A 22,651-nucleotide genomic window follows, 5' to 3' on the forward strand; every position below is an offset into this window, starting at 1 on the left:
GTTCCACATCCCCCAGTAGCCCACCACCCCCGGCATTTTTCCCTGCAATTGCAGGAAGTGCTACACCTGCCCCTGCACCTCCCCTCTCACCTCCATTCAAGACACAAAACAAACCTTTAACATTAGACAAGGGTTCATCTGAACATCTGTCAACGTGGTCTACTGCATCCCCTGCTCCCGATGTGGCCTCCTCTACAGCAGTGAGACGAAGCAGAGGCTCAGAGACCGCTTTGTAGAGCATCTGCGCTCTGTTCACGATAAACAACACCACCTTCCAGTTGCGAACCGTTTCAACTCCCCCTCCCCCTCCCCCAGTGACATGTCCATCCTTGGCCTCCTTCAGTGTCACAATAACACCTGGAAAATGAAGGAGAAGCACCTCATATTCCACCTTGGGAGCCTACAGCCCAATGGCCTAATTGTGGATTTTACCAGTTTCAAAATCTCCCCACCCCCGGCCTCATCCCATGACCAACCCTCCCTCTCATCCCCATCTCATTGACTTGACAACCTGTCCGTCCCACCTCACAGACCAATCCCCACCTGCATTCACCTATCACCATCCCACCTACCTTCCCCTACCCCAGCCTCCTCCCTCTATTTATTTCTGAGCTCCCTTCCTCCTCCCCCATTTCTGAAGAAGGGTCCCAACCTGAAATGTCAGCTTTCCTGCTTGGCCTGCTATGTTCCTCCAGCTCCACATTTATCTCTGGTTAGACTACCTAGAGATTCTAATTTGCTTTCTTTATATGTGCCATTATCAAATATTTTTCCCTACACTACTATCATTCATTTTGATCTCTCCTCCCTTCTACTCTATCACAGGCCTTTGTTTTTAAACAGTTACACTACAAAACACTCCCAGTTTGGAGAATGAATTCTCAATTTGCAGTGTTAGCTGTTCTTTATTTCATAAAGTGGTGCCACAGCAGCTGGCCTTTCATCTTCTTCAGTCATCTATTCTCAAGATTGTCGAAAACCTCAGTTATAAAAGCATTTTCTTAAAAAAATACACAGTTGGGTCAATCATATTTCTTATTATGCACATAGTTATATAGAATTGTACAATACAGAAAGTGAAGTGAAAATCAAAATGAAAATCTGTTAACAGATTTCTTTCATTGTAAAGAAGCATTCTCAAATGCATATTACAAGATACATTTTGCTGACTTAACCTTGTCAAGTCTGAGCACAATATCAGAGATGATGGTTGGCATGTACGAAAGAGGAATCCAGAACAGTTTTGCATCTCGTCCAGCTGAGTAGCGAGTGCGAGGGTGAACAGATGTCAGAGCATGATTCATGCACCACACCACTTTCATCAAATTTGGGTCTGCAAGCTTTGCAAGCCTCGTCTTAAGTTTATGTTTGACTGCAAAATACAAGTAGTTATTAAAATTAATTAACATCACCTTAATTAAAGCAAGCTACAATATGACTGATTTGAAAGACTACAGGACGTACATAGAAAGCACACATAGACAGGGTTGATTTAAAATATTTTACCCCCAGATAATCAAACTTTAGATCAAGGTTTCTGCTAAGCAGTGAAGTTTCCGCTCTGCAAATTTTCAAAAGACAGCTGAGGACAACTGGTAAAGCAGAAATAATGACTGATGGAAGGTAGATGAAATATCCAGAATTATAATCATGGTAAACCTAAATTAATATAACTGGTCATAGAATGGAGGAGAGTGTCCCAGATTTTTACCTTACTTGGTCTAGCATTGTATCTGAGAAGTCTACATGGGCGCTGAAATATTGAGTGGTTCTAATCCTGTGCAGTTCAGCCTGACATTGGCCAGGTGACCTTCGCCTATTATTTTAATATGCTGTCATGCATAAATTTGAAACGCACGAATAGTGAAGATTAAATTTTGAATACTGAATGCTCCAGGCTCTGAAAACTCTTTAAAAGGGGTCAAATGATACGGAGCTGTATAGAAATCCACAAAAATTGTCCACTAATGGCAGGCTATAACTAAATCATTAAAACAAAGATACATTGTCAGCACAGAGGGTTTAAAAATAAAGTAAAAAGCCAGTAATGCTTAGAAATGAATGTACAGATTGTATGTTCTGAAGAATACAAGATACGTCAGATCAATATGTCTCATTTACCAGTTTTATTGGCTTTTCCTTCAGAGTGGGTAATTCAGTTGCTTAGTTAACAGTAAGACGACCAATGGTGGAGTGATGCAGGTGTAAAATTGGGTAGTTTGGTGGTAACATGATTTTGGAGCTGCCTGTTTTTTTTAAATGAAACTCAAAAGCAGGCTTTTAAATTCTAGCTATTTTAAGAGACACAAAAATGGCAGTGCTTTAAAAAGCTTGCTTCAGCATATATAAAAGACAATGGGCCTTTGAGAAGGAAATTAGTCCAAGTCAAAAGAAAGCACTCTGAATGGCAAGATCCCAAAAATGCAAACAGCGATAAAGAAGGTTCAAAAAGAACATCTGGACGATTTGTAACAAAACACAGAAGAACTGATGAAATTGTAACTTAAAAGCTTTTAAAAATCACAACATTTAGTTAATTCTAGACTCATTAAAGAATGTGTTCAGCCACGAAAACAGCAGCTAAAGCTATCTTGCAGAAATTAGCTGTCTCTTTGAAACCATTTACAATATTAATACGTTCTAGTCAAAGATTCTTTAAATAATCACAGATAGATTTAAAACTTTATAATGAAAGAACTAAGGGAAACCATTAAAGAGATGCCTGGCATATCTTGTCTGATTAGCTAAAAAAGTATCGAAATTATAATTATTATTAATATTGCACATTTTTAATAGTAATCAACTTTTTATAAAGAAAGGGGTAATGGAATTTGATAAGAGATAGCCAGTACAATGGACAACAGAATTCAAACAATCCTTAGAGAAAAACAATGAGGTCATTACCAAAAGGAGGACAGCCAGTAACTTATGAATGCAACATAGAAAGATCCCAAGGCCTAGAGATTGCAGTAATTGTTAATCATAAAAAAAAATTAGAACCTAGAGAGTTGTCTGTAGGAATGCTCATCATTGATCAGGTGGTTTACATGATTGGTCCCACAGAAGGGGAGGGTACAGTAACCACGCTGTGTATGATTATTGTAACACAACGTATAAAAATACTGCTCTTCACTGTAAAATCAGTGTGTCATTGATCGCTCTTCTGATCTGAGCTGAAGATTAAGGGGATAACAGCATCATGTCGAAACCAGATTTAGAGAAGATCCTTTGGCCCTCTCCTTGTGCTAACCAGTTTTTGCTTGAAATAAAGTTCACTACGTGCCTGCATCCTATCTGCCTCTTGAATCTTTGTCTCCAGTTGGGGAAATCTCAATCCTACAGATTGGCGTAATCAGCAGGATCCTCCACCTGAAGCCGGCATACCTTGGGCCAAGATTTGGGAGAATGTTTATTTACCATGCTGTTGGGTAGCATGGTACTTTGTGTGTGAGAAGCTTGTAGTCCACTGGCCTGCAAGTACTTTATCAGCAGTGGAGTTTGTCCACACATATGGCAAGGGCCCAGCCCGTCACCTGCTCCCTGCAATGACTTCCAGCCTGGCCCCAGTGAAATACCTTCACTCACTTTTTAAAGCTATCTCCAGCAACAATGGTCACTGGGAACTAATGCTCATAGTGGCACTGCTGGGATTTGAGAGCTTCTAGCTATTTGATTGGCCAGCAGCTGAGGCAGCACTGTCTCCTAGTGGAGACATAAATCACGCCACGAGCCAGTTAATGGTCTATCTATTCATGCAGCGGTCAGCTCATCTCTGAATTTTAACCTGGGAATCCAGCTCTACATGTAATATCCTATCCAAAAGGTTTCCAGAGATCAAAATTTATTAAAAAATCTATAATAATTACAAGAGTAATAATGCAGACCATAATGTTGAGAAATAAAATCTATAAATTTATTTTGCATTCTAATGTTGCACTCTGTTTTGCCAGTATCCACAACAATGTCCCAAATACATTTTTGGTATTTTTCAGAAATCTTTCCAAGTTTTATATTGATATTATATGTTGCAGATTGAGACCTGGACTTGGACAGGTGGTGTTTAATTAATGTCAATGTGACAACATGGGATCAGGGTGTCCGATACCCAAATTGGAGCAGAAGTGCCGTGGTGGTCACCTGATGTTAGAACTGGGAAAAACTATTATGTCAGATCAAAGGAAACTTTATCCTGCATCTAATACTTGATCTGAGTCCTAGATGCCCATATGGAGTGATTGAAATAGAATGTCACAGCCCTCTATACGCACACTGAATTACTTTAAAAGTTTATTCACAAAAATTATTAAAAAAAGTTCTCATCAAGGTTAGTTACGGTACTGTGGCTGTGCCAATTTAAACTGGAAAAAACACGTAGATAAACAAATTTAAAATCTCAAATATATTTGCATTTTCTAAAATATGCTGCTTCCTACATATGAAATGCAGCTAAGGGAAAAGAATTTTCATCTGATTTTAAGATTGGGTACTTAGGCAATATTTTCTGCCTGTATCATAGATTTACAGTTCAAAAGCAATTAGAAGTATCTGTAGTTTACACTTAGAACAACTTACCTTTATCTAGATAATCAGCTCCATAGTCATCTTTTACATCCTGTGGTAACCTGAACCAGATTTTTTTAAAGTTGTCAGTTATTAAATCTAAATTGGTCATATTCGTTTTGAAGAAGCCTGGCTCAATACAAAGAACTTTTACTCCAAATTCACTCAAGTCCCTCCTGGAAAAAAAAAGAATTGATTTGTTACAGCTTTTAACAAATCACAAAACAAAAAAAGAATAGTATAATTGTTTTTATTTTAATCCAATTCATAATGGTGATGGAGGAATGTTTGTACTGCTTCCAATTGCAATACTTTTCATGCCCATGAAGGAACACATACAACTTTCTGCACACCAATTTATACAGCTGAGGTGACTCTATACTTGTATGAGCAAGTATAGAAGGGAGCAGGAATCATTAACATGAAGTTACATCTAAGTAACATAGCCTATTATGTTTACTTACAAAATTCCATGTATCCTGCCTTTACTAAGACAAAGTCATTAATATACCTAATAAGAAAGATCAAAATAGCATCTTTTCCCTGGGGTGGGGGAGTCCAAGACTAAAGGTCATAGGTTTAGGGAGAGAGGGGGTTGGGGGAGGGGGGGGGGGGGGGGGGGGGGGGGGGGGGGAGGTGAGATTTAAAAGGGACCTAACAGGCAACTTTTTCCATGCAGAGGATGGTGCGTACATGGAATGAGCTGTCACAGGAAGTGGTAGAAGCTGGTACAATTACAACCTTTAAAAGGCATCTGGATGGCTATATGAATAGGAAGGATTAGAAGGTTATGGGCCAAATGGGACCAGATTTATTTAGGTTAGAATGGAAAGGTTGGACTGAAGGGTCTGTTTCCATGCTCTACAGTTCTATGACTCTAAGCAGCATCTACAACATACACTGCAGCAACTTGCCAAGGCTTTTTCCATGACATCTTTCAAACCTGCAACAAGCAGTTGAAGAAGGTGACTTACCATTACCTTCCCAAGGCCATTAAAAATGAGCAATAAACATCATTATCCCATGGACAAAAAAAAATCCCTCTACACCGATAATGCACTTGATTAACATTATAAAGTAAGCATCAAGTCAACAAATGTTATTCTGACTTACTTTGTTATTTGATTATAAAATTGAAGATACTAGAACATAGCAAATATTAATGGCCAATTCTGCAATTTCTAACTCACCTGAGACCATCATTGAAGGCTTCAACACCGTACTTCGAGATGCAGTAAGGTCCACCCATACAACTGATCTTACCAAATATACTTGCTACATTGACTATTCTACCTCGCGCTCTCTTTATCAGTGGAAGCACACTCAATGTAACTTCAATTAGTCCAATCAGGTTGACATTCAGTACAGCTTTGTAATCATCTATTGTTAGCCAGTCACTTGGTCCAGCAGGTAAAGAGATTCCAGCATTGTTCACCAGCCCCCATAGACCTAGAGAGAAACAAAAAAAAAAAATAAACTTCAGATTATTCCCTATTATGTGTTCCTGACAATGCTCTGTGGTTCCATTTATTTTGATGTGAGCATAATTTATGAAGTGAGAGAGGCAGGGACCATTCATAGAAAGTGACTAAATCATAAGGGATTTATTAAACCCTCTATGAAACTAAATATGATGACTTGTGACATATGCAAAATATTTAAAATTAACTAAGTTAACACTGTATGATCACTTCTTCAAAACTGCAATTGTTAATAAAAGATAATGTACAGATTTGTGTATAATATTGAACAACATTTATAAAAAAGGTACTAGATACCATTCAAGTGACCAGATTCTTACCTTTTAATTTTAAGCCTCACTTGGCACATTTAGGCTGATACTGCATTACTGGACTGAGGGTGTACAGCACTAGAGGTATCATTTTTCAGCTGATATGCTAAACCAAGGTTTATCTACCCTCTCATATACATCTGTGATACTGTTTGAAGACAGCAGTTTTATTAATGTCTCAGCCAGCTTTTATCCCTCAACCAACATCAGTAAAAGAACAGGAATTGCTGGAGAAACTCAGTAGGTCTGGCAACATCTAAAAGTGAGAAAGCAGAGTTAACATTTGGAGTCCAGTGATTTTTAAAGAGGGAAGTTGCATTGTTCAAATTGATTCTTGATTTTTTTCTACATTAAACATTGGTTACACTTGTAGGATAGAGCAAAAATCCCCATATTCTGAAAAACTGGACCAAAATCCTGGACTTTGCAAATAACTTTAAAAAAAGTGGGCTATGCTCTGGAAAAATACACAAGAGCAACTTACAACTAAATACACCCCAGAGCTATCCGCACAGTTACCTCCGAAACAGGGATCCAAGAGAATAATCTGCCCCAAGAACTATCAATGCAGCTACCCCCAGAAGAGGGATCCGAAAGAGAGCAATCTCAGCTGACAGTTATCCCCGCAGCTACCACCAGAAGGACTCCTGACAGCTAACCCTCACCACCCTCCGAGAGCAATCCCTACAGCCACTTGCAACTAATAGCGACCAAACACAACCTGCAGACCGGATAACCGACGACCTTTGAAAACCACCAACCCAATCAACAACATTTGGCCTCGGACACATTTGGAGGTTAAAACCAACTCATGAAAACGACCATAAGCTAAGAAAACCAAAGTACCCACCTGATAAATCCAAAACACGTCTTACCACATCAGCAGACTCAACCCAGACCGAAAGCCTACACCATCCAAAGTCCTCACTGAAGCATCTGCTATGGCAAGTGGGAATGGCCAGCTGTATGTCAAAATCACGTTTATCCCTAGTGGTGAGCTTATTTCTGAGACCCCAAACTATCCAACTTAGCTAGCAGGGAGGGGAAGACGGTGGAGGGAACCCCAAGGGTAGGAATACTGATTAAGGTGTCTGTGATTAAAACGGCTGTTTAGCTTCTAATTGTATTTAACCTGTGTTTAACTTAACTACACTATTAAGTACTGTCCTTTGTATAATTGATTGCATCAATTTCACTACTTTGTATTGCTTTCTGTTTCTTGCAATATACTCACCTTTTGTATTTGATAAACGCAGATTCTTTTGCCTTGAAACACCGGTCTACTGCCTTCTTCAGTTCACATTCCCTAAATAAGTCCAGTGTCAGAACCAGGGATCTGGAGGTGATTTGAACCACCTAAAAAATCAGCAGTTTTACTGATTGCAAACCAGAATCCCTACACACTTTTTGGAATATCGTGAGTTTATATGTGGAAGCTTTGCCCTTCTAAAATGTTTTTAGTATTACATACAAACCAGAAAACCATTTCGTGCTAGTCATTTAGCTAGAATTAAAGAGGCAACCTCTATTTTGTCAGCTAATTACCTTTCATCACATACCAAAGTCATTTACAAATGTGAAATGTTGATGCTCAATATAAGCTTTCATGGCCAACCCACCAAATCTTTAATGTCGCCACACTTCGATGCAATGCTAATAAATGGTGATACATTCTTGGTCTTTTATTCCCATCATATTTGATGTAATGTTTTTGGTTTGCTATCACGATGGCTGTTGTAGATGACTCAGCTTCATGAACAAATTCCTTATTATTCATTATAGGGCTGTCAAATGTCACTCTAGAGTGTGCGTCCTTGTCATTTATATCTTCCCCTGCACATATTGCATCTTGGAGGCAAACCTCAAACTGGAATTAGAATCTCTGCATCTAAGGAGACACTCTAGCAAACTATCATCTGTCTCTATGAGCACCTTCAGGCCACGGATAAAGTGTAAAGATCTCGCTGATGCTCATATGATCAAAACAGACTTCTGCTCATAATTTGCATTCACGTGACAATGCTCTAGAGGCACAACACACCAGTTTCTCATCCCCATTCTTCCTGAAAGGCATTGTTCCCATGTCTGTAGATGGTTATGACAACTGGAAAGGATGAACTGCAGCAGGCTGGAATCATTGTGGACATCAGCATGTCTTTGATCTTTTGAAAAGTATCCTCCAATATTAGCCACAACACCATCCTTGATGATGAGTTGCCTCAAGTATCCAGTCATGGTTGCCAAATGAGGCAAAGGTTTTGTTGCTTTATCAGGCTTAACATCTTTGCAGGTCATGAACCAGTTTTGGAATGGGAAGCTCCTTAACGGCCTTTGTTTTTGGTGGGCTCAGCATTTAAACTGAAAGCAAAGGTCTCTCTACCTTTTAAACTAAAAGTAAAGCCTCCTTGACAGTGTCTGCATCAAACACTCCTGGGACAGGGACACCAATACAGAGTAAACCTCTCCTGATTCTTTTATTAACATAGGAAGTTGAAAGTGAACCAGCTCCTGTTTGGGCACTGTATCAAAGTCAAACAAATTAAAAGTCAACCAGAAACTTATAAAACAAAACAGAAACTTACTAAATTAACATAGTATTGTCTGGGTTGATGGAGTCTCAAAAGGCTTCCACCATGCCAGTGAGCATCGCGTGCTCCAGCATTATTCTATCCTTGTTAACATTGTGGGCAAAGAAGCAAATAGACCCCTTGGAAAATTCACACTTACAGTGGAGGGTATGCCCTTTTGACTGTAGATGTTTTAGAACTGCATGGATCCTCTGGTAGTGTTCCTTGACAGCCTCATGTATCAATATGTTGTTATCTATGTGGCATGATGCCCAAGTCTTCTAAAATGTTGGACATAATCAAATGGAAGAATTTTAGGGCTGATGAATCCCAAATGGCGGTCTGTTGAAGTAAAATCTTCCAAATGGTATGATAAAGTAGTAAGCAGGCTTGATTGCTTGTCTAATAGCACTGACCAGAATCTACTGCTCATGCTTAGTTTAGTGAAAACTCTTTTAGACACTGAACAGTCTACTGTGGACATGGTGCAGATTTCCCTCACTACTGCCTTATTGAGCTGTGTTAAGTCAATGTATATTCTGATGGCATTGGATTTGTGAATCATAGCCATGCCAGAACACCTGTCAGTTGGTTTTATAGTAGGGAAATGATACCCTTTCTGGTGACTTCAAGTTGCTTCTGAACTTTGTAGCTGGACCGAATTGCATGCTGGTAAAAGTGATCGGCTCTGACGAGTCAACTGACTCTAAGCAACTATGGGCATAACCCTAACCCTACTGCAGGCTCAACAGAAGACAACTAAATGAACCGAAGTAACAAGGTCTTGTCTGATGAGATAAACACCAGCAGATAACCTAATCAACTAGAATAACGAGATTGTGTCTGCTGAAATGACACGATTTGGTGGCTTCTTAGCTGCAAGGATGCAGACACCTTGTTGAAAAAGAAAGAGTATAAATATACTGGTGAATAAACACTGGAGATACAACCTGGGAATGACCATTGAAAGAAGGAAGAAGAACTCAGAGCTTGAAACTCCAAAGACTGTGGGCTTGAGACCAGACACTGCAACACTGGAAGTTGACCCCTGTTAGCAGCTGACTACCAAGACTCTGATTTGATTCACTGATTTTACATGGGAAGATCAGTTTTGCTTATTTTTAAGAGACTAGATTGTCATACTTTAAAACAGGAGATAGCCACTTGCATTTTGCCTAATGAAGATTGATTTTGATTGAATAAATTCAGTGAGAGTTTTTGTTCAAATAGACTAGTGTTGCTTCAATGAATAACCTGATTCATTAAAATAGATATAGAATGTTCCTGAACAAGTAACAATTTAACATCTTTCCTTAATGAGATGCTGCATTCAGTATTGTTTCCCTGGTCCTGCGATGATTTAAGATAATCCTTCTCAAAAGAAACATTTGACCCGTCTCTGATATTACATCTTACAGGTCATATCCTTCTCTTGCCATGTCTTCCTAATGTGATTATTTGTTCTTACTTCAGAATTACAAGTTTTAAAGTAACTAACGTACTATAGGAAGGGTCACCCGTCCTGAAGCGTTAATTGATTTTGCTTCACAGATGCTGCCAAACCATACTGAGCTTCTCCAGCAACTGCTGTTTTTGTCAATGCACCATAACGTCTTTCCCTTAAAGATTTTTACTATTTTAAATGGCAATATTTTCCTTGTCTTAAGCTTTTAAACTGAGGAGTATATTTGAATTCTTTCCTTTCCTTGAAAGCTTTTAATACACAACGTGAGATGCTATTTTGTTGCACTAGCTCTGGGAGGTTTCCCACATTTTTCTGGTCAAAACGGAGTTTACACCTGCTTACAAACAAATTAGATGATTGCCCTGGACTAATATATAATGCACATCCTTTTCCGAGCTTTCTCCAAAAAGCCTTGTGCCTGCAGCTTTAACAAATTTTTCCTGTTTGAACCACGATTTAAATCATGAATCTCTTTCACTTATTCCTGTCCCAAAATTTTTCTAACTTCTGTTATAATCTGTCCATTTTAGCTTTTGTCACTTTCACTCTGCTGTGTGATATTACCAGTGCTGCAACTTCGGTGTATTTCTAGGGCCCTTGATATCCCTACTGTAGCCATGCTTTGTGATGCCTAATCACCGTGATGAAAACACTAACCTTTAAGTACTCTTGTTTTTACTTTGAGCCTTCTCCGCTGGTTTTTCTGCACTGTTAGAAGTTTTTTCCCCTTCCCCAATAGGGATTTTTTAAACTTTACTCAATTGCAGCAAGTTCACTTCTCAGTTGAGCCTCCAACTGGGAATGGTCGTACTGACCCTGGCTTCCCGATGGAATCTGTAACCGTCACTTGTGACTAATCGTTATGTTCTTTCCTCCGCACACCATTTCACCTGTGATTTTTGCAAGGCCTGAAGTAAAAATTTTAAGCCTGTAATGCTACTTACTCCTGATTGGTGTTTCTGCGAATTCCTTCTGACTGCTTATAGATAACAGTGTGGAGCTGGAGGAGCACAGCAGGCCAGGCAGCAAATCAAAGGAACAGGAAATTTGACGTTTCGGATCAGGATCCTTCTTCAGAAATTTCTGCCATTTCAGAAGAAGGATCCTGACCTGAAACTTCAACTTTTCTGCTCCTCTGATGCTGCCTGGCCTGCTGTGCTCCTCCAGCTCCACACTTATCTGACTCCAGCATCGGCAGTTCTTCCTATCTTCTTCGGACTACTTGTAGCTGTTCTTAAAAATGGCAATGTCTTTAAAGCTGCAAACTCACTTAGTCTTGGTCTCCTGTGGATATTTTCACCATTGTATTTTGTAGTATTAAGCAATAAAAATATCCAACGTTGATCACCATGGGGTATTTGTGGGTGGAAGGATATGCCAACAATTCTCTTTCTTTGACCAGGTCCAAGGGACTTTGTAGCAGTAGAGGAATAGCCATTAGTGAATTTTAACAAGAGGCTCTTTTCTTAGGAAGATGTGGTTTTACATTTTTAAACAACCTGTTCAGATATGTTAGGACACTCTTCTGGAGCAGGTGGGACTGTAGTCAAGCCTTCTAGTTCAGAGACAGGAACACTACCAGTGATACAAGAGGCCACAGATGTGACTTTCTTGCATAACAGCAATTCAGTAAAGGTTCGATTACTTTCCTAGTCAGAAACACAGATATAGACGATATATCTGAACCTTTGAGATCCAAAGTTATTCTCCTGATTTCACCCCCCTTTCCCCCCAAAACAGTGTAGAAACACTACCACTGTGCCACAAGAACCTTCCATTTCTTTCTCTTGCTCTGGATTTTTCAAAAACTTCAGTGACTACCATTAGCTGATAAACTGATTTATAAAATCAGTACTCAGCAGACAAATAACATTTTCTATATGGCAGATGAGGCACAAGCCAATCTTTAAATTACCTTTTTCCTTGACCTCAGACTTTACAAATTCTGCAGCTTTGATGATGCTTTCAGAGTTAACAATGTCCAGCTGGAAAGTTTTGAGTCTTGATGATGTGCACTCTTTCAATTCTTCAGCCCCCTTCTCAGTAAAGCAGGCAGCTAGCACATGGAATCCTTGTTCATCCAAATGTTTGGCTAGTAGATTGCCAAAGCCAGAGTCACAGCCAGTAATGTATACATACTTGTCAGATACATTCTTTATACACTGACTATCTCTGTAGCGGTAGTATAGGACATAAAGCAGCACACATATAATCAGGTATTGAAGCATTTCTGAACTGTGGAAAAAAAACAAGAAAGAATTTTTAAAATAGTATTTATATTCTAAAAAAATGTTGCTTTTGTGAAGTCACTAATGTTTCTCCAGAGGATTCACCATTGCAGCAGACCATGACTTGGTTGGGAGTGGGATATTGAAAAGTTGGTGGAAGCTTTTTGTAAGATTGTGGTCTGAAACAGAAATGCATATGGATACTGCCAAATGGAGTAAAGAGTCAGGAAAGTATGAAATGCTTCTACCAGCATGGAAACCTGCTTAACACAAGCACAAATGATTGCAGAAAAGGTTCAGAGGTTTGCTGGCAGTATGCTGACAAATTTAATGGAGTTATTTGAAGATATATTGTTGGCAAGAAGATTTCAGTAGTTGTACTATTTCTTGATTTTCTTAGACATTTGAAAGAGCTTAAGTTTAAGGCATTGAAAGAGGAAAGCTTTTAAATTGGATTCAGTTTGAAAACAATAAAGGGGAGCTATTGAAAGAATCTGCATTAAAAAAGGTGGCTAGACACAGGGATTGATTGTTAGTTCTGTGAATAAATATTAATAACAACATTAAGGTAGTAATTGTAAGTATACAAGAGAGGCTAGTGTGGTAGGCAATATTGCTACTACTTCTATTTTGCATTTGTCAATTTTGACATTTGTTTTTTGCCATATCATTCAAAGGAATTTATTTACAAATTATTCTATCCAGAGTCTGGATTGGTGCTCATGTCCCGAGCTGCTCTGCTGACAGTAAAATGATTATCTCAGAATTTCATCTCCAGAATTACTTATGCTTATGACATTCCCAAGAGAATCCAAAGTTATTCTGAAGTCTGCTCTTTTGGTGAGGCAAGGCTCTTCTACATACATCTCAATAGATACCCCCATATTGCACATGGGACTGCAGTTCTGTGAAATCATCAAGAAGCATTGCCCAGATTTTTCCAGAATCTTGTTTTGCTTTTATATTATTTCCCAGATATTGCAGCTTGTTGGTCATCATACTTTGCAAATTGCTTTGTGCATTCTGAAACAAGTAAATAAGTTAACCATATTCAGAAGGTAGTATTTTTCATACCCAGATCCTGGATAATACAAACATTTAATTGCAGCACTTGAGGGTAGTTTGGAGTTGGCCTTTAGGACAACTGACTCCTACTGTTGTGTTACCATTCTCAATAACTCCTCTTTACTTAGACCAAGTAAGGAAGCACCAAGCAAAAGTTTATAAGCTTTGTAACCTCCCAATGGTTTCACCGTGGACTTTACCAGTTTCATAATTTCCCCACTCCCAGCCTCATCCCACGACCAACCCTCCCTCTCATCCCCACCTCTGAGCTAACAACCTGTCTGTCTTCTCTCCTACCTACCCGCTCCTCCCACTTCACCTGACCAATCCCCACCACTACCTGCCTGCACTCACCTATCACCACCCCACCTACCTTCCCCAGCCCCAGCCCCAGCCCCAGCCCCACCCCTCCTCTCAAAATGTTAGCGTTCCCTTCCCCCTTATTTCTGAAGAAGAGTCCCGACCGCTTTCTTGCTCCTCTGATGCTGCCTGGCCTGCTGTGTTCCTCCAGCTCCACACCGTTTAAACTAGTTTATCGAGTTTCTCTCTCCTTTTCACCTTCACTACAGATCTCCACACTCCCAGAAGTGACTGAATTAACTAGAAGTGATAAATTTTAATAAGGTGGTGCCCAGAAAATGTTGAGACACCCACACAGTGAGGGGAAATTCATTGAGAAGATGATCATAAAATCCCTACAGTGTGAAAACAGGCCTTTCGGCCCAACAAGTCCACACCAAGCCTCAGAGCACGCAACCCAGACCCACCACCCTATAACCCACCTAATCTACACATCCCTGAACACTATGGGCAATTTAGCACGGCCAACTCACCTAGCCTGCACATCTTTGAGAAGGTTGGAGTTCAGACTGCTGGCTGGGGAGCTGGCAATAGACCAGTGCTGCCTTCTGTACCAGTAATGTGTGCCAGTCAGACAGTTAAGAAGTCACCAGCGGACCTTCACAGGATCAGGGCCCTTGGGCAGGAATTTCTGACTGGCAAGAGCTGCTGACCAATTAAAAAGGTGAACAGCTCTTTTATCCAGTAAGCAACTGGGGAGGTTCTAACTGCTGCTGGAACTAGGGTGGTCAAGTGAGAACAGGCTCAATCTTGGACACAGCTGGAAAAGAAAAAAAAATCAAGACCTGACCTAAAATTGGCCAAACTAAATTAAACAGCAGCCAGAAGGTATCAGTTACAGAGAACAATGGGAACCAAGGTCAGAGGTTCAGGAGAACCAGTTAAAACCAGCCCAAGGGTTGCGTATTGGAGAAGTTTTGATCAGACTTCCAGCCAATGCCTAAGGCTGTGCACTTTGCAAGTCTCTGGCGCAGCAATGGTAAATGGCGTTAGTGCAATCCCACAAACCAAATGGTATGTCCCTTTGTCCATCTCACTGACGGGAATTTGGGTGAAGTGTTTTTAAAACAAACTGGTTGAAGTGTCCAAATCCTAGAGGTCCATAATCTTGGAGTGTCCCAAATCAGAGTGGTTTCATAGATTGAAGAATATGGGGGGGTCAAGGTGCAGACAAATCTGTAGTAAAGACAGGGGAGTGGCTCCCAGGTGCCCTTCTTCTTCTTCTTGAAGCTATGTCCCTTCATCAGGCACAGAATGCTTTTCAAAGGAACTGCTCCCCAGGTTCCACACAGCCCAGACCAGTTTGCCTGTTGTACTCAGAATCATTGAATCCCTACAGTGTGAAAACAGGCCATTTGGCCCAACAAGTCCACACCAACCCTCCCACCCAGATCCAACCCCCTAACCTTTCTCTGTAACCCAGCACTTCCCATAGCTAATCCACCTAACTTACACATCCCTGGACACTATGGACAATTTAGCATGGCCAACCTACCTAACCTGCACATCTTTGGACTGAGGGGGGAAACCGGAGCACCTGGAAAAAACCCCACGCAGACACAGGGAGAATGTGCAAGCTCCACACAGACAGTTGCCCGAGAATGGAAATGAACCCGAGTCCCTGGCGCTGTGAGGCAGCAGTGCTAATTACTAAGCCACCATGTCACCCGCATTCCTGCGTGACGATAGGCCCACTTACTGCCCAATTCATGCCAGCACCAGCAGGAAGAGGACCTTAATTGGACATTTATTTCCTTTTGGGAATCCCAATTCCTGGTGAAATGGGAATCCATTCCATAGGCCTAATCACAGATTTAAATGGGACAGAGTTGGAAAAATGGCAGGGTCCTACCTGTCTCTAATCCATTTAAGTAAATGCCTCCTTCCCTCCAAACATACCATTGGGCAGAACACAAAATGTTACCCAATATTTGTAATGTAACTTGTACTGGCAACTGGACCATCCCAGAAGTGTTAAAAAAAAGTTGAATGTGTGTTAGTTGTTGTTCAATATTAGGATAGTGTAGATAGGGAGTTGTTCCTAGAGAGTTTTGAGCTGCAGGGAGAGGCTGAATAGGCTGGGGTTGTTTTCCCTGGGGCAGAGGTTGAGAGATGACCTTAGAGAGGTTTATAAAATCATGAATGGCATAGGAAGGGTGAATAGCCATGTTCTTTTTCTCAGGATAGGGGAGTCCAAAACTGGGGGCATTGGATTAAGGCGAGGGGAGAAAGATACAAAAGGGATCTAAGGGCCAACATTCGCATGCAGAGCAAATGGGACTACATTAGTATAGGATATCTGGCCGACATGAAGGAGTTGGACCGAAGGGTCTGTTTCCGTACTGTATAACTCTATGAAAGTAACAAGTACAAGACAGCATAGATTTATAAAGTGATGTGCAAATGAAGAGAGGGTAATGCAGTGGTAATACACAGTAGTCAGAATTTGGAATGCACTGCCTGGAAATGTGGTGGATCAGATTCAGCTGAGTTATTCAACAGATCTTGGATGATTATTTGAATAGAAATAATGCACATGGGTGTGGGGAGAAAAGCAGGAGACTGGTACTAGGTAATAAAAAGCAAAAGAACTGCGGATGCTGTAAATCAGGAACAAAAACAAAGTTGCTGGAAAAGCTCAGCAGGTCTGGCAGCATCTGTGAAGGGGAAAAACAGTTAACGTTTCGGGTCCGGTGACCCTTCCTCAGAACTCAGTTTGGACCCGAAATGTTAACTCTGTTTTCTCCTTCACAGATGCTGCCAGACCTGCTGAGCTTTTCCAGCAACTGTGTTTTGGTACTAGGTAACGCTTGTTTGAAAAACTGGTGCAGGCACTACAGGTTGAATGGTTTCCATCTGCACCATAATAATTCTGTGATTGAAAGGGTGTGTATTTGCCCTCTAACTGGAATAATTGGCCAATCTAACCAGAAATAACTTTATGCCTGAATAAGCAAACCTCAGCTGTAATCAGCTACAATTTACCACTGACAGGTAACTCTCAGCTGTGGTCTCATGCCATTACCCCTAATGTCAGTTATTTGCCCTCATTCTGACTAGTCCCTGGGTGAGATTTCCCAATTCATTAGGCTCAAGAGGGGATAGCCTAAACTGTCAAACTCCTAGGCGAGTAGATATGAACTGACTCTCTTTCTTTATTCACCAGCCTCCTCAGTCGTTCACAAGAAGGTCAATTTAAGAGGATCCCTAATTTGTGAATGCCTTCCCCCCCCCCACTGCCACCAAATGAAATTAAATGGGGACAATTTAACCAGGCTCTAGAGTCATACAGCACTAAAATGAGGTCCTTCAGTCCATTGAGTCTACACCAACCTAACTACACTAATCCGTTCTACAGCACTTGTCCCAAAGCCTTGAATGTTATGATATTTCGAATGCTCATCTACGTACTTTTTGAAAGGTTTTGAGGCTTCCTGACTCCACTGGCAGTGTATCCCAGATTCCCACCGGCCTCTGGGTGGGAAATGCTTTTTCACAAATCCCCACAATATTTCCTGCCCTTCAACTAAGGGGAACAGCCACTTCCTATCCACCCTGTCTGATGCATATATGCATCAATCAGGTGTCTTGTGGCACAGGGGTAGTGACCTTAGCTCTGGGCCAGAAGGCCTGTGTTCAAGATCCACCTGCTCCAGAGATGTGTAATAATATCTCTGAAATGGTTGGTTAGAAAATATTTACATCTTAATCAGGTTCCCCCCCAGTCTATCCAGCTTCTCTTCATAGCTAAAAATGCTCCTACACAGGCAACATCCTGCTGAATCTCTTCTGCACTGCCTCCCGTGCAATAATGTGGTGACCAGGCCTACACAGTTCTCCAGCTGTGGCTTAAAAGTTTTCACAGCTCCACTATGGCCTTCCTGCTCTTATAACCTATGCCACAACTGATAAAGGCAAGAGCTCTGCATGCCTTCTTAATCACCTATTAACTTGTCCTGTTACCTTCAGGAACCTGGAGACATGCACCGCAAGATCCCCCTATTCCTGAGTTTCCTAGTGTCCTGCCATTCATTAAGTAATCCCTTGACTTGTTACTTCTTGTCAAAGCCTTTGTTGAAATGTAAAAAAGCCACATCAACGGCTTTACCCCTATCTATACACCTGATCTCCTCAAAAAGTTCAGGCAGATTTGTTAGGTGTGACCTCCCTCAAAAATCCATGCTAGCTATCCCCGCTCAAACTTTGCCTCTGAGTGAAGATTAATTCTCTCCTTCAGAATTTTCTCCACTAGCTTTTTTAAAAAAACTGGCATGACATTCATTGGTCTATAATGCCTTGGTTCATCCTTTCTTGAAAAGTGGAACCACATTAGCCGCCCTCCAGTCCTCTGGCACCTCCTCTGTAGCCAGAGTAATTAAGACTTTGGGTCAGATGCCCTGCAAGTTCCTCCCTTGCCTCCAACAGCAGCTTAGGATACAACTCATCCAGACCTGGGGATTTGTCCACTTTTAAGCCTGCCAAAACCTCCAATACTTCTTCATTCTCTATGTTAATCTGCTCAAGAACCTCACAGTCCCTTTCCCTGAATTCTGTATCGATATCTTTCTTTAAAGTCCTACCAATGCCCCTTTGTCCCTACTTATCCTATTCCCTTTTAGGATACTTTTAAAATATCTTGGGATTTCTCCTAATTTTAACCACCAGATTTTTGCATGCTCTCCATTTTGCTCTTATAGTGATAGATTTAGAGATTTTACAGCATGGAAAAGACCCTTTGACCCATCAGTCTTCAAATATTCATCTATTCTAATCCCATTTTCCAGTACTTGGCCTATAACCTTGTATTCTATGGTGTTTCAAGTGCTCAGCTCAATAATTCTTAAGTGTCTTGAGGGTTCCTACCACTATCATACTTTCAGGCAGTGAGTCCCTGATACCCACAACCCTCAGTTAATGCCCCCCCAATCCCCTCTAAACCTCCTGATCCTTACCTTAAAAACAATGCCCTCTGGTTAATGACTCCTCTACCAAGGGGAAACATTCCACGATCTGCATTGTCTTTGCATCCAGAATTTTGTACCCCTCCATCAAATTCCTCACCCACTCCACCCCCAATTTTCATTGGAAATCAGGGATTCTGGCCAAAATAGAAAATGTCACTTAAAACAACTCCGCTCACTTGCCTCCAGCAAAAATGAGCTGAAATCAATTCCTATTGAATATGGCTAATAGCTAATATTCAGCTTGTGCCAAGCTAATACAGCAGGTTAATACCATAATTTGGATGTTTCCACTGTAACATTGCTCTAGTGAATAGAACAGAATATCCTTTGTCATCATGTGTACTCTACTGTAGAAGTACAGTGAAAAACTTTTACAATGTCTGCCTCTTACAGCGCCAATATAGGTACAAATGCCTAGTTCAAATTTTGGGTACAGAAGAGGAATAAATGTAGTTGCATTACTTTACAGAGTTTAAAAAATAAGTTAGAAATAAGACATCATTAAAAGATTAACATCATTGTCAAGTAAAAACTTTCAAATAAACATTACATCGTGGATTTCCAACCTCATCTACCTTCACGAGAATGGAGGACAAAGAAAAATATAAATCAGTAAAATGATTCAATCACATCAGTCTGAAACAAAAAAAGACTCTACCTGACATGCGGTTAGAGAATCCAAGTGCTGATCAACTGATTCTAGATGTTTATACCAACTACAACTGGCTTTTTCATTGGAAAATGCAGCAAGTGGAGCAGACGAGTTACAGGTGGAAGTGGACACCCTCACCAGTCCAACAGAGCTTGGGGAACACAACTTGAGTGAAGGCAAACATGTGTCCTCTCTCTGGACATATCCTGAGCAGAGGGACTCTAGGTCAGCCCACAGCAAAGCTCCAAAACAAAGCCAAGCCTCGGCCAAATGGCTAAAATCTTCAGGATTCGTGATTGCAAGCCATTCTAGTTGTGGTTGGTATGCACCCTGGAGAGAGCTAAAGAGTCCCACCAGACCCAAACGGTGTAAGAGAATTCACAGGCCCGTATTCAGGCGAGTGCATATGCTAGAAAGTCCGCCTACGTCTGCTTTGGATAGTTAAATTGCTTAGCAACGTCCAAATCCGAACCAAAAATAAACGTCTGCTTCAAATAGTCACCAGTTCTAATGGAGGTCAAACAGCGCGGCCGTTTCAATGACTGCAGAACCAGCCTTTAACAAAATTTCCTCTGACGCAGTGGGGAAAGACCACCCTTTCAGCTCTTTCTGCCGAGGTTTAATAGGGATCCGTTCCGTTTATCTCCCTTCCCCCTACCTCATCCCAAAACCAGCCCAGCTCGTCCCCGCCTCCCTAACCTGTTCTTCCTCCCACCTATCCCCCATCTCCTACCGACTAACCTCATCCCGCCGCCTTGACCTGTCCGTCCTCCCTGAACTGACCTATCCCCTCCCTAACTCCCCACCTACACTCACCTTTACTGGCTCCATCCCTCCCCCCCCACCTCGACCTGTCTGTCTCCTCTCCTCTATCCATCTTCTATCCGCCTCCCCCCCTCTCCCTATTTATTTCAGAACCCCCTTCCCCTCCCCCATTTCTGAAGAAGGGTCTAGGCCCGAAACGTCAGCCTTTCTGCTCCTATGATGCTGCTTGGCCCGCTGTGTTCATCCAGCCCTGCAGGCTTTACCTTAATTCTCCCTGAATATTTTTGCAATAAATAGTTAAGCGTATTGTGCAGACAGTGGATGTTAATTCAAAGCATAGATCGTACCTCCAAGAGTTAAACCAGAGTGTTGTCCAACTTGGTGTTCCGTTTTTAAGCAACTGGAACCTCAACGAACTTTTACAGAGTTCGAGACTTCCGGAGAACTGGGATAGCTCCCAGCAGAACGCACAGAGTCTCAGAGAAACATCGTCCTCCCCCAGAATTAATCAACAAATCAGATCATAGTTCCATATATTGATTTAAGGAATCTAATGTGTAATTTCACTACTTAAACATACAGACTATTAGAATACTTTTCTCCAGTTTTCTTTTAGTGCTTGGTAAAGTTAACAGAATGTGAGAATTCCCGATTCGGGAGGAGGTAACTGGCCAAAAACATTGAAAGTGGATTTGGGAGAGGGGCCTTGATTTGTGAAATGGCGAAAACCGACATTATTATTTCTCTGACATTACGTGTAATTTCAACGTTTAGTGCGGTGCGGATTGGCGGAAATCCTGACATAACGGTCCGTCACTCAGTGCTCTGCAAAAGGCTGTGCGCTGGACATATCAGCCTCTTCGTGGATTATTCAGTTGAAATCAGCTGACGTTTGGCAAAACTTCTTCCTTTTAAATCACTAACCGCCCCTGCCATTAAAAACTCAGAGGTTTAACTGAGTTTTGAGGACAATGTGATTAACAATAACAGATCGTAACTGGAAAACATAACTTTGTCTGAAGCTTTACTGTCTCCATTTAAGGTCAATTACTATTTTTTTAAATAGAACAAATCCTTTTCAGTTATAGATTTAAAACGTTTTTCATGATATTTCAACATCTACTTTCACCTAAACTATATGCTCCAATCTTAAATAACAAGGTGTAGAACTGGATGAACCCAGTAGGCCAAGCAGCATCAGAGGAGCAAGAAAGCTACCTACTATCTCTGCTCTAATCTTAACTTTGGAAAGTAGGAATGGGAGGGGGCCATTCAATGAAATCATGGCTAATCTATGGCCTGACTACATACACCTGTCTTTGGCCTATTATCCCTCAATATCTTCGCTTAACACAAATTTATCTATCTGAGGTTTGAAGTTAACGGATCCATCACTGCCGGGGTTTGTGGAAGAGAGCACCAAACATCCACTACCCTTTTAAGTATAGAATTGCCTCCTAATATCTCTCCTGCACAACCTGACCCTAATTCTCAGACTATGCCCCCTAATTCTAGAATCCCCAATCAGTAGACACAGTATATCTATCCTGTCCTTTCCTGCTAATATCTTGAAGACTTTGATCAGATCACCCCTTGATATTTCTAAATTTTAGAGAAAAAAACGACCTGATAATCTCTCTTAATAACCCCTGAAGTCCAGGTATCATTTTGCTGTGTATAATTTTTTTCTATAAGATAACTTGATGTTTGGTGTTTTTATTTCTTGATTGAATTGAGAAGTCAATGTGTGATATATCCAAATTTGTTGATGATACAAAGCTAAGTGAGAAAGTTAGCTGTAAGGAAAAGAAATGAAGCTAGAAAGGGATGCAGACTGATTAAGTGAGTGGTTAACAATATAGTAGGTTTAGGAAACCTATAGAAATGTGACAATTTCCAACTTTGAATGAAAAAGAAAAGCAGACATATTTCTCATAATGAGGGGCTGGGAGGGACCAAGAGACTGAAATATACTTACACCTCTTTTTATTCACTCATGGGATGTGGGCCTTGCTGGCTGGCCAGCATTTATTGCCAGGCCTTAGTTACACTTGAGAAGGTAGTGGTGAGCTGGCTTCTTGAACTGCTGCTATCTATGTGCTGCAGGTAAACCCATAATGACTTTAGGGAGGGAATTCCAGGATTTTGATCAGGTTCTAGTAAAGGAACAGGGATATATTTCCAAGTCAGGATGGTGAGTGGATTGGAGGGGAACTTGAAGGTGGTGGTATTC

The 22,651-nt window shown here is 41.0% G+C and overlaps 1 protein-coding gene across 3 annotated transcripts; it reads right to left on the reverse strand.

The window, feature by feature from the left end:
• Positions 1-874: 874 nt before the first annotated feature.
• On the reverse strand, positions 875-21,240 carry LOC109934859 (retinol dehydrogenase 7-like). 3 transcript variants are annotated; one of them, XM_048599530.1, is made up of 5 exons: positions 20,766-21,240; positions 12,300-12,619; positions 5,751-6,009; positions 4,573-4,736; positions 875-1,372 (listed from the first exon to the last, which is right to left on the reverse strand). In XM_048599530.1, the coding sequence occupies exons 2-5, from the start codon at positions 12,610-12,612 to the stop codon at positions 1,149-1,151; spliced, it is 960 nt and encodes a 319-aa protein (XP_048455487.1). In that variant the 5' UTR covers positions 12,613-12,619; positions 20,766-21,240; the 3' UTR covers positions 875-1,148. The 3 variants fall into 3 exon arrangements, with proteins under 3 accessions (XP_048455487.1, XP_048455488.1, XP_048455489.1); XM_048599531.1 differs by lacking the exon at positions 20,766-21,240 and adding an exon at positions 20,156-20,279; XM_048599532.1 differs by lacking the exon at positions 20,766-21,240 and adding an exon at positions 19,660-20,146.
• Between the last annotated feature and the right edge of the window lie 1,411 nt (positions 21,241-22,651).

Source organism: Rhincodon typus, chromosome 7 (genome assembly GCF_021869965.1).
Source record: "Rhincodon typus isolate 14 chromosome 7, sRhiTyp1.1, whole genome shotgun sequence".
Classification (NCBI taxonomy): Eukaryota; Metazoa; Chordata; class Chondrichthyes; order Orectolobiformes; family Rhincodontidae; genus Rhincodon; species Rhincodon typus.

Coding starts and splice junctions, on each gene's coding strand:
- LOC109934859 (XM_048599530.1), bottom strand. CDS start 12,612: ATGCTTCAATACCTGATTATATGTGTGCTGCTTTATGTCCTATACTAC. Junction 4,737..5,750: donor GCCTTCAATGATGGTCTCAG/GTGAGTTAGAAA, acceptor TTTTTTTTCCAG/GAGGGACTTGAGTGAATTTG. Junction 1,373..4,572: donor AGCTGATTATCTAGATAAAG/GTAAGTTGTTCT, acceptor TGTATTTTGCAG/TCAAACATAAACTTAAGACG.